Below are 12,512 nucleotides of genomic sequence, written 5' to 3'. Positions count from 1 at the left end.
GGCCCAGCCTCCTCCCACATCTCAGGAGGCCGCTTTCCCCACCTAGGCATGGGGCCACTGACCTCATTGTAGTAGGGGCAGTTGGTGGACTCCTTCATGGATGTGTACTTCTTGTCGTCGCCCACCTCCACGCACACCACAGGGTCCATGTTCAAGCCCACCAGCTGCCGAGCCTCGATCACTGTGATGCTGACCTGTGGGCAGGAGAAGGAAGAGCTGGGGAGACAGCTGAGTGGGCCTTGGAGCCTGGTCCTGCTGGAGCCCAGGAGTAGGGCAGGAGGGCTCAGGGAGCTGCACTGACTGAGTCACGTCCTCGGATCTGCGCTGACCACTGTCTGGTTTGCTGGGAGATCCTGGGCTCTTTCCTTTCCAAGCCTCAGTGCCCTGGTTTGCAGCAGGACATGGGATGGGTGACCTTTAAGCCAAGTTCACTAGAATTATCTGGGGCAGGGGGCATCCCCCCACTCTGGTGCTCAGGACATACTTCTGGCCAATCCAACCAGTGTCAGGGATGGGCTCAGGCGTCAGTTTTTTAAAGCTCCTAGGTGATACTAGAGCCCTGAGTTCTTCCCCATATGGATGGGATGGCTCTGCCCAGGGGTGAAGGGTGGGGTGCCAAAACCACCTCACATATTTCATGCCCTCAGGAACTAAGCTTTATCTGTGTTTTGCACATAGGTGCTGCTGGGAGTCGCACAGGAGATCGTACCGGGGATGGAACCCAGGGGTGCTTTATGGCTGAGCTATGTCCCCAGCCCTTTTTATTTCTCATTTTGAGGCAGTGTCTAAGTTGTCCAGCGTGGCCTCAAATTTGCCACCTTGCTGCCTCAGCCTCCAGAGTAGCTGGGACCACAGGCCCACAACACTGTGCCCAGCTAGGAATTAAGCTTTTAGAGTCTTTGTTAGCTTACATTTAATTTCCTGTTCCAGGGTCTCTCATGTGAGCCTGCAAGCCTCTGCTACTTTCTTGTGTTTCTGGAACCTGGCTCCCTTCCTGCATTCCTGCCCCTCTCCTTGCCTTTAATTTCTCTGAATGGCAAGGAGGCTTTGGTGCCACCGAGCCACTTTTTCAACCTGACCATTGTATGTTGCGTGTGTTTTGTGTCCTTCAAGTAGCCTCCAGCTCCCTGGAATCTTACTTTTGCCCTGGGAAGCCTTTTTCTAGTTGTCCATTCATTCAACAAATATTTAGGGGACACCTGTTGGGGCCAGGCACAGGTGGGAGTGAAGTCAACTCCTTCGCCTCATGGAACTCAGTGTAAGTGATTATTGGCAAAAAAAAAAAAAAAAAAAAGAAGAAGAAGAAAAAAAAAAACACCTCACACACAGAGGTTGGTTTGTGGAATTTCTGATGTGACCACTACTTTTCCCAAACCTTCATTTTAAATCACTTTGGATTTGGAAGTTTCTGTCCCCTTGGAGTGGTCATGGTAAATAGACTTGGGGCCGCTGAGCTTGGCATCAATATGCTACCAGGTGTGAGTGAGGAGGACTCACCACGCTACAAATCTCTCAGCTACCAGCTAAGACACCAGCTACCCATGAGGTTGGGTGAGGGTGGAGTGAGTGAGATGAAAGGATAAAGGCATCCTCAACAGAGGGAAACTCTGGGCAGTGCCAGCATCTGCTCTAAGTGGCTTCTTAGAATCTGCCTTCAGGCAGTGGTCTGTCTCAAGCTGGCAGGGTTGGGGATGCCTTGGGATGGTTTCACAAGACCAATTAACCAAAATGCCTTATCTCAGCTAGTATGAGCATTTACCTATAATGGAACAGGAAAGATGGCTCTTGGTGCTTCTCATCGCGAAGATGTGGTAATGTAGTTGCTGTGCTTTCATGCAACTTCTAAATATGATTTTACTTGAGTGAATTATTTTCCTTTTTCTTTTTTTCCAGTGCTGGAGATCAAACTTCAGCACCTTGTGCATGCTAGGCAAACACTCTTATCACTGTGCTACATCCCCAGCCCTATTTTCCTTTTTTATATATAAAACAAGAATCATTTCTAAAATTATCATTCACTGTATGCATCAAATGTGATAAATAGCCTGAATATCAAGAAAAATCCACACATCATAAGTCACGGTGTTAAGAAATCAGAAACCTAATTGCAGTATGAATGTTGCCAGGAAAGTATAGAAATGGGAAACTGAATATTTACTCATTGAAACAACACTTGAACCATGAAAGCAAACATTTCTATTTGGAGCTTGAAGTCCAGAAGGACTGAGTGACAGCTTAGAATCCAAGCTTCAAAGAGGTTCAACAATCACCATTTCTTCAGGGAACCAAAAAGGAAGTAGGGCCAATTAACTTAGCTCTGGAAGTTTACTTTGATGAGCATAAACAGACACTAGAAGTCCTTCTGGAATATTCTTTGCACCGTAGTTTATAGAGTCTTAACTTCCAATAACCTTTTTATGCCAAAGGCTTAAAAAAGTCCCATTGTAACCCATTCCCCCTTCAAAAAAGGCTTTCTGTAACTCAAGACTGGAAAGTAGACAGATGTTGTTTAAGAAGTCTTTGGAGGGAAAATATCTAGTTAACAAAAGTCTCTGGCAGAAAACAGTTTGAAAAACCTTTGAAAACAAGCAGTAAGCAGCGAGTGAGCTAAACCAGGGTCCAGAAGGGAGCAACTGCCCAAGTTTGACCCTGAGTGCTGTGGTCCGACGCCCCTGGGTCTGAACCTGGGCTCTGACCTTGACTCTCTGTGTGACCTGGGGCAAGAGCCTTAACTTTCTTGGCCTCAGTTTCCTGTAAAATGTAGTAACATATATATTTGAGTAGTTGTTAAGAATTAATTTAAATGGAGACACATATATTGCTCCTAGCACCGTGCCTGGTATATAATAAATCTTCAAAAAATAAGTTACATTAATAACAACAACTCCATTTCAATGTTTCTTTATGAGACAGGCCTGTGGCATGGTATCTGAGTTGGAGTCTTTGTTCTTTGGAGTTTTTGTTCTTTAGAATTCTCTGGTTCTAAGCACACGGAAGCAAACCCTTGGGCCCTTAGAAAGCCCTCAGAATCCTCAGGACTCTTTGTGTTTGGATTTTGGCAACATTACTTAAAACCACCAGTGTGAGTCTGTTGGACACTTCCTGGGGCCATTTTTCAAGCCCTTGGGAAGACAGTTGCTGAGAAGTGAAGATAAACTGAAGCATGGATTAAGGGAGAGGAGGCAAATCCCTGGGGAAACATGTTCAGATGTGCCTTTCCCACAGAAAGGTGGTTCTCGTCACTCATGTCATCTCCTGAGGGAGGTGAGGAGAGTGGGGGTTGTGCATGAGCATCAAAATAAAGCTCTACCCTGGGAGAGGGGCTCACTCTGATTCTGGGGCCTGGTGCTGATACTCAGACAGACCATCCACAAATAGGGAATGCAGGGCCAGCCAAGCGGGGTGTCCTTAAAGCTCTGTCCCCCCTCGACCCCTCAGCATACCCACTCAATGCTAAGAACCTATGTTGGGTCTCACTACCTTCGGGGGAGGGTCTGGAGCAAGGCAGGGCCCCGGCACCTGCCTCAGAGATTCCTCCTCCTTCTCCCCTGCTTCCAGTTTATATGCAAGTAGAAGGTGCTTCAGGCTTGTCCACCAGCCTATTGTGAGTGTAACTCTGCCTCTCAGGCTCTGGTCAACTCTGGGAGAACAGCCAAGATTGAAGGCCTGGCCCTGCAAAGCTAGGGCCAGTGTGGCCTGTCCCAGCAGCCATGCTCATCACCTGTCCTGCCTGCATTGAGCCACATTCATAACTCACAGCTGCACACCCCTCCCTGTCTCAGCCTGTTTGTCTCCAGTTTTAAAAAACATACAAAGAAGTTGTTTTAATATCAGAAAATGCAGAGAAGCAAAAAAAAAAAAACACAAAAAACAAACCACATTCCCACTATCCTGATATAACAAGACTGACATTACTTCCAGCAATAGAATAATTCAGAACAACAATTTAAAAAATCACCCCAAAAATCTTTCTCCAAAGGCTAGTATTCAACTATTTGAATACTTTGTGTGGGTGTGCATGCGTACCTTTGCCTGCATGCGTTTCTCCTTGGTCTCTATGGTTTTTCCAGGCCCCTCTTACTTTATGATGTCCTGTGCTGAACACAAAAGCCTGGAAGGGTTTTGACCAGCACAAGCAGAGCTCTCCAGCTCCTCTCTGGGTTTGTACCTCAATACTTCTATCCTTTCTAGGAATGCCTCCCAGGAACAAGTCAACTTTGAGAATTTATATGCAATTTGTGGTTTGCTATGACTCCCAGATTCATGAGACAGGGTCTATAAGGCACATCTGGCTAGAACTGCCCACCACCGCAGAATCTATAAGTCAGTAGGCCTCAGGTGCCACCTACCTGGTAATCCATGGGCCTCCCGGCACTTGGCTCCATCTTGATGTCTGGCTTAGATCTGAGGAGGAGAAGGTACCATCAGGCCTGGTGGAAGGGGTGTGCTTGTGGGGAGGAGGGTGGTGGCAGGGTTAGAGCTTGCAGTAGGGTGGAGGGACAGAATCATGGTCTGAAAACCCCTAAGAGGAATGCCAAATAGAATGGGGATTAATTGTCCTCAGAGGTCCCCATAGGAGAGGACTAACCAAAGACAGAAGTAACAGGGGCCAGACATGAGGCCACCAGGCTGAAATGAGGGCTGGCAGCTCCATGCCTTCCCTGGCCTGGAGGTGTTCAATGGCTTGGGAACAGGATGCAGCAGCTGCATTCTGCTTGTGCAGGGAAAGGGTGAGAGGGACACCCAGGGAAAAGAAGAAGGGGAGGGGCCAGGAAAGAGCAGTCCATGGGGCCTGATTCTTCTCCACACAAGTTCTGAACCTGGCAACTGAGATCCTTCCTGGTACAGTGGAGACAGTTGGGGATGCTGGGTTCATGCCAACTCACCGCTTGTTGGAGACATTGGTGGTGAGAGCAGTGACTGAGGCTAGAGACACTGAGTCAGGATCCAGCCCATCCCCCAGTCGAATGGCCAAGTGGTCAAGGTCCTCCATCTCCAGCACAGCTGGTTCATCTGGGGAAGAAGAAGGGCTGGTTAGGTGGGTGGCAAAGCTAAGAATCAAATTTAAGGTTTACTTGGTAGCATCTGCTTTGAATGGGACAGTGTATACTTGCAGTATTTTCTACCCAATCTTGGTCTTTTATTTTTGAAACTATATTTGGTCTTATTTTCTTTTTTATTTTAGTTGAATGTAACTCTTTCATTAAACACTATTTACTAAAGTGGAAGAAGGTAGGGAATAAAGAATCCATACTTACATGGATAACAACTGCTACCTTTAATTGAGTGGTTACTAAATGCCAGGCACATGCCAGGCACTTTACACATGGATCTCTAATCTTTATAGGGAACACCTGTCAAGGTAGGCATTATATTCATGTCATAGATGGGAAAACTGAGGTTTTCGAGGTATCTTATCCATGCAAAATAGTTGATGAAATTCAGGACCTAGCCCTGTACTGGTGTGTATTAATCCATTGATATGAAGAAATGACAACCCCAAAAAGCTACCCAAAGGTGGTGAGTGTGGGCCTAAGCCAGCAGTAGCACTCTCAATCTAAGGAGAAGGCACAGCAGTAACTGGCATGTAGCAAGAGGTAAGGACAGAGATTAGGGGGACCAGTGGGCCACAGAGAAAATGCTGGAGATGGTGGCCAGGAGACTGAGAGTGGGTACGTGAAGGGCAGGTGGCTCCCACCCAGCTCTCCTCTTCACCACATTTCTCCTCTTCTGTCTGGCCTCCTTTCCTTGTGTTGGACATCTGTCCTCCCCTTCCCCAGCAGCATTCTCCCTGAGGGACTAGTGCCACAGGCCACTCCGGCCTGCCAGGACCTGCCAGTTGGCTGAGGCCAGGCTGCAGCCTGGTGAGAGGACGGTGACTTCTTCCATTGAATAAGCACTCCTGGGACTCTGGTTCCCCCCACCCCACAAAAGAATTGGCTAAAAACTTTTTCCTGCTATTTATTCCCTCCGATTAAAAATCCCTGGGTGGTGTAAAGAACAAAGGATAGGGAGAAGGGAGGACAGGAAACCTCCATCCAGAAGAGGGCTATCTGCCCAATTCCAGACTAGTGGTGGTGCCAAAGGGCAGTGCCCACCCCGACCCCTGGAGCACCCATCCCTAGAGCACCTGGGCTCTCAGGGCGGGGCCTGGCTCCGGCCAGCCAATGGGAGGCCAGACCCCGCCCAGGTGGCGCTGGTTGAACCAATCCCAGAAAGTCCTGTTTGGGACCTGCCCAGGGGGCGGGGTTTGATGTGATCACGTGCGGAAAAAGTGGTTGCGAGAGGTCAGGACGAGCCACCGTCGGGGCCAGGTGTCCTACCTTGTCTTTGGGGGTCCTCCTTGTGGGGCCGGTTCTTGCCGAGCTTCATGGCGGAGAACACGCTCCTCCCGGCTCTGTGAGGGGGCCGCCAGAATGAGGTGGAGGGAGATGGACGCACAGAGGAAAATACACCAACACCCAAGAGCCAGCCGCGGTTGGGACACGGAGAGGAAGGGTGATGGGTTCCCCGGCCCCTCAGCTGCTGGTCCCAAGATATATGGGGGGGTCTTACTTCCCAAATTGGGTGCCACAAGGGAAGTGGGGCAGAGGGAAACCCCACCGCCTGTCCTTGGGGCCAGGGAGGGGGGCGGGCCCAGCTAAGGTGGCCTGGAGCTGGAAGGAGGTGTTACCTAGAGTGCCTCTTCACCCCCTCAATCCAGTCTTCTCAGAGCTCCCGAGCTCTGCAAGGTCCCCAAGCTCATCCTCCCTGTCCCTGCATCCCACCCTAGCTGGTTGGAAAGCAAGCCAGATGATCAGAGACATAGTATCAGAACAGAAGGGCAGGGCTCAGGGGGCTGGGAGAAACCAGCCGTTCAGTTCTCAGATGGCCCAGGTGCCCCATGCCTGCTTTGCAGTTCCCCAGCCTCTCTGTGGCCTGGGATTCTCCCTGGTCCCAGCGAAGAGGAGACTGCCCTTTCCCATCCCTCTTCAAGGCTTTTGCCTCTTCTGCCTGTCTCTTCTCTTTCAGAAACCCTTTCCCCACCCCCAGGAACTTATGGCAGCTCCATGGTTCCTACCTCTTTTTCTGGCTTGGTGTGGCCTTGTGCCCCAGAGGTGAAAGGCTTTGTAGTCAGTGGGGGTGGCTGAGGGAAGAGGACAGGAGTCCTCACTGCCCTTCAGTGATGTCCCTGTAGCTGAGCCGGAGGTCCTTGGAGCCAGGAGGGACCAGCAGTAGGATTGGCAGGGGGTAAGGTGTAGTATTCCATTACCCCATCCATATTACATGAGCGGGACACCTGACTCCCTGTACTTCCCCTTCTCCTCCTCCTGGGTGTGGCTGTCATCCTTTAGGCCTCACTGGGGAAAGGAGCAGGCCCACCCCTGACTGGCTTATTACAGAGCCCACCATCTTTGTGTCTGCATCTCCCTGTGGAGGCTTGACAGTTAAGCCCCCACATCCCTGCTCTTTATGCTGTATAATGTGAGGTTGGAGAGAACTTTTCTGTTCTTTTAGAAATGTCCTAGAAATCTCAAGTTCCTCAACCCCAGATAAACCAATCTTATTTCCCAAACCTGGCTCTATCTTAAACCCAGGATTTTCTTTACTATTCAGATACTAGGCAAGACATGTCTGTATCCCCTGAGAGGCAATCAAAACCACCCCTTTCACATGACATCAGCTTACTAACATGTTCATAAAGAAGGATAGAAGAAGGCTGAAGTGACAGTGGTATGTCTCCCCTTGACAGTATCCTATTGTTTAGGGAATAACAATGTGAAGAAAGGGGCTCTATGAAAGGAAGCTGATGTCTTTGGAATTATCTTAACTGTAACATTAAGAGAGTAAGTTATACACACATACCTGTAAAACATACAAAGTGGCCAATCCATAGTATATAACTTATAAACAAAAGTATAAAACTTTTCTTGAGCAACTACTGTGGGCCAAAGGCTCTTCCAGATGTTTGCTTATTTCATATTCCTAAGAATCCTGTGAAAGACATATACTTCTTATTTATCCAAGGAAAAGCTGAGGCTCAGAGAGATGAAAATGACTTCATTGTCCCACATAAGTGGCAGACTTGGGTTTGAAATACAAAGCTCCTGTCTCCTAGTGGCAGTATATTCACTTTGTGCTGGCTTGAATGCTTGGAGCTATTCTGAGTGTGAATCCCATCCTGACCATGGGGACTTTGGCAAAAAGATTCCAGGGCCTGTTGCCATGGCAATTGTGCCAGCACAATTTGCAGATTGGGTTGTCGTCTATGAAGAGTCCCACATAGAAGGGGCTCATTCAAAAACAACCCAAGCATCAACACATTTGGAAAGAGAAAGCTGTATTTATTAAGTTGCTGGTAACATAGCATTGGGCAGATCAATAAACCCATCAGAAACAATGGCATGGTAGCAGGCAAAGGGGCCATGCGTTTGACCTACCCACAAGCATCCTGTGGTATCTGACCCCTTTGGGGGCAGGGTGCCAGCTATATGCTGACCTCTGCAACAGGCCCGGCTTTAGGAAGCTTGACTAGTGTGGACCTCACTCTACTACATGTCTTCCCCACCTGTCCCTTCCTGTCTCTGTGTTTGGGACTCCTTTCTGCCCAGCTTCACTGTTCATCGACTTCTCTCTTGAATCACCCAGGAGTCTCCTGGAGGTTCAGTCTTTGCCCTTGTACAATCTTGTCTTAGCCATTCCTAGACTGGGCCATTCTTAGAATCCTCACTCCATGTGTGAGCTGCACAGTGTCATCATCATCATAGTCTGCTCCAGTCAAGGGGCCCTCCACTCCCAGGGGCAAGTGTTCTGGGATAGCAGATCCAAGTGATCCAAGTTGGACCAGAAGAAGCCCCACTTGGAGAAGCCAGCTGCCCAGCATCCTGGGACAGATCTGGCTCTTCTGCCTGAGGCCCAGAGGAATGGCCAGGCACCACCACTACTGCAGCCACCATGGTGGCTTTCTGATGCTGATCCCATGTGCCCACCCACTGCCCCCCCCCCCCGCTTTGAATTAGAAAGTCACTTTATTCTTTAAAACAAACATCATTGGAAGTAAGATTGAGACTTTTTAAAAAACTATAGTTATCTAAAAATCTCTACCACACCCTGAAGCAATTCAAGAGAGAAACCCCTCCTTCCCAGTTCTATATTATTTAACCATCTGAAGTTCACTGATAGTATTCTGGGAATGTCTCAAAATGACATGCTTGTCTCTTGATGAAAAATGTGTAAATGTGTGACGATAGATGTAATTTCCAGAGGACCTGTGCCTCTGCTGGTTTCTTCTAGACTTGGTCATCAGTGACCTGCACCATGGGCAATAGAGTATGATGTCATTGCCACTGCCTTTGTAGTTTTCTGATTGCTGACATATCAGAAGGTCACTACAGGAAAAGCCCTTCCTGCCTTATACCAGCACCAGTTCCTAGCAAGCAGTGTGCTGGGCTCTCTTGGCAAAGGTAAAGGAGATTTTTAAAAAAATAAATGTTAACTTAATCAGGGATTTTTGAAGAGTATCCACTTGTCGTAAAGACTCCTTTAAAATATGTATTTTTTTGTTTCTGTTGTCCTGAAAGTTATAAAAAATTTTAAAATTAAAATTCTACATTTCATCTAATTGGGTTCTGCAATCATTGAAGATAGAATGTGGTACGAAACAGACAAAGAAGCCAATAATCAACTCAGTGAAAAACTACTTTGTAATCAAGTGGCTCCTTATTCATGGGCACATTAAACTTGAGAAATAGGAGCAGAGGGAGGGTGGCCTCTTAGGATGCTCTGAAGATTTCTACTCACATTTGTTCCCCATTGCTGGGTTCGCCACAGTTAGAATGATATATCTAGAATTCTCTCTAGAGGAAATATTTTAAAATTAGTGCACTCACTGTAAACTCTTCATTTATGGATCTGGTGATTTCTCACAGCCCAGGGCTTGTGCCCCACGATTGGCTTCAACTGGAATTGCCAGGGAATTGCCAGGCCTTAGGTAACTGGGATAAAAACAAACTCCTATGTAAGAGAAGCGGGGTCTGTGATGCTTCTTTGCACTGGGTAAGCAACAAGGTTTTAAAAACTTGGGGACATGTTTCTAAGCGCCCTTGATGGCTTTATTTCCTTTATTTTCCATGCCCCAAGTACAGTAAATTTCATAATTCTACATTTATCTAATTGGGTTCTGCAATCATTGAAGATGTCTTTGAAAGTGTGTTGAATTTCATTTAGTTTTGCAAATAGCTTCCTATGCAGGAGGATAGGAGGATCCTTCACCCAGAACCACTTGTCTCTAAACTGACCTGTTTGCACCAGTTGCACCCGTTCTTGAGAGATCCACAGGAACTTATCCTGACCCCAGGAGTGCTAGGGGTCCTCAGTGCTCCTCATGTGTCTACTATTATACAAAACTTAAGCAAACAGCATCATGGAAATACATTTTCCATCTTCCCAAAGTGACTTATCCCAGTGAGCAGACCTTCTTTTGTGGATCGAATCTTGAATTTCCCCTACTGCAGCTTACGTCTATTACCATTTATTTCCCCTCAGCGTAGATAAAAACTAACCAGCTTTGCCGCACCATCTCCTTTCAGAGACTGCAGGCTCTTCTCTTCCCAGGCCAGAGCCTTGATTTGTTTACTCTCTTAGAAATCCCATTTCCCTACTCTTCCTTAGTCTTATTATGCTCCACATTAAAATAATAATACATGCTGGTTTGCTTTATCTCATATGATAATGGGAGATGGCAAAGAGCTGGCTAGGGAACCAGAGCATATTATGGGCCCACTACCAGGACAGACTGTGGAACTGGACATCAAGAAGGGCATTGCGATCTCACACAGAGCCCTGAGTAGACGGGTGACTTATGTCTCATATATAACCTTTGAAATCTAAGAATCCCTGAGGCCTTTCTCTAGGAGGAACTCCCCTTCAGCATTCCTGTCATCTCCCATTTGCCCTGGAGTTCAGCTCCCTGGTTTCCTCTCCAAGCCTTGCCATGCGCTCTGCCTGAGGCTTCAGCAAACTCTTACAACCCTCATGTCCCTGGGTGGAGCCGGTGGAGCCATCCCCATGTGGTGTGGTTGCCTCCATCACTGTAGCCTTAATGCTGTGTCATCATAGCTGTTGCTTGTGGGTTACAGGCGTGATGGGAACTCAGGGTACTTATGGTAAAGCATGGGAGAGGCTATGAGTTCCTTGGGATCTTGATGTCAACAGGCGCCCCAGGCACAGCGCCCATCAGTGCAGAACTCTAGACACACAATGGTGGCATTTCCATGGTATCCTCACATGTACTAATTTTTAACTTATTGGAATGACAGTTCTGGGAAAATCTCTGGGGTTCAGTTTCCCTATCTAGAAGATAATGATCATGGTCCTGGCTTTTCAACCTCATTGGTGTATCTGGAGATTTAAGTAACTATAGTCAAGTGCTCTAAACTTCTTGGGTCCATGGTGAGCTCTGGGGGTGGGGGAGGGGGTGGGACTCCCTGTATGTTAGTTCCATCTCTGTCCCTATCTCTTGAAACTCAGATTTGTTATCTGTAAAAAAGGGAGTTGGCCAGAGGTCCCCTCCAGTGCCCTGACTATTACTGCCCTTGTGAATTTGCCTTGTGATGCTTGTCTCCAAGTGACAATGTGCCTCTGGGGGAGCCCACGAGCCCAAGGTAACCTCAGGTCTCCTGCCTTGACAGACCCAGATGGCTGGCCCTGCCCTTCTCCTGTCATCTCCCAGACAGTCCTCATGTCTCTTTCCACTTTGGGGAGTGGAGATTGTGAGGCCACCAGAGAGTGGCCGTTTCTCCTTAGCTTTCTGGGTATCATGCTCTGGCACACCTTACAGTCACCCAGTGCCCAGAGCCTGTCCTCCTTGGGCCTCCACTGCTGTCTGTCCAACTGCCCAGCCCTGGCTAGACTGGCAGCAGTGTGTGTGGGGATGACTAGTGGCTTCTTTTGCATCCCATCCTTTGCCTCAAGCCTCACCTTCCCTCGCAGGGAAGCTTAAAGGCCTGACTCACAGGAGTGGCAAGTGAACTGAAATATGGGCAAAGAACAGGACACTTTTGAAAGGCGATGGGGTCACCCCCAAGAACCAAGAGTAGAAACCGGAAGGCCTGGACACCTGCCCACCCCATCCTCCCCCCCACTTTTCCTCACCCCCCTCCATGGTCCATGGACTGACCTCCGTCACCCTGCATGCTCCCATGCTGGCTGCACCAGGACAGCCCACGCCTAAGCACCCTCAGATGGGCCCATCCCGCCCTCGGCAGCCCTGTGGTTAGGAGCTGGCACCCACCAGCTCTGCCCTGGCCTGGGACACCTACTTGTGCTCGCCATCTCTGCCTCCCTTGGTCTTCTCTCTGCCTTTGCTGAGTAGGGAGAAGAAATAAGGAGACAAGGGGATGCAAGTGAGAGGATGTGGACCAGAGACACTTGCAGTCTTAGCCCCTGGCCCTGTGGACCTCCACACTCCCTAGGGTCCTCCTTGTCCCACAGACCCTCACCCACAGCTTTTGCTTATAACAAACCAAAATGTG

The 12,512-nt window shown here is 48.4% G+C and overlaps 1 protein-coding gene across 9 annotated transcripts in view; it reads right to left on the bottom strand.

Moving 5' to 3' along the window:
• Otof (otoferlin) overlaps positions 1-12,512 on the bottom strand; it is an 88,465-nt gene that overhangs the window by 28,672 nt on the left and 47,281 nt on the right. For 5 of the 9 annotated variants that reach the window (XM_048804685.1, XM_015479895.2, XM_048804684.1 and 2 more), the window contains exons 6-10: positions 12,300-12,344; positions 6,324-6,397; positions 4,887-5,013; positions 4,350-4,404; positions 63-194 (exon numbers count right to left, since the gene is read on the bottom strand). In XM_048804685.1, the coding sequence (XP_048660642.1) occupies positions 63-194; positions 4,350-4,404; positions 4,887-5,013; positions 6,324-6,397; positions 12,300-12,344 (433 nt within the window). The remainder of the gene's footprint in view (positions 1-62; positions 195-4,349; positions 4,405-4,886; positions 5,014-6,323; positions 6,398-12,299; positions 12,345-12,512) is intronic. The other 4 variants (XM_015479892.2, XM_015479894.2, XM_015479897.2 and 1 more) reach the window with 1 other exon arrangement.

The sequence above is a fragment of the Marmota marmota genome, unplaced genomic scaffold (genome assembly GCF_001458135.2).
Source record: "Marmota marmota marmota unplaced genomic scaffold, marMar, whole genome shotgun sequence".
Taxonomy (NCBI): domain Eukaryota; kingdom Metazoa; phylum Chordata; class Mammalia; order Rodentia; family Sciuridae; genus Marmota; species Marmota marmota.
The sequence above is the reverse complement of the archived record's forward strand: the minus strand, read 5'-3'. Positions and strand labels throughout refer to the sequence as shown.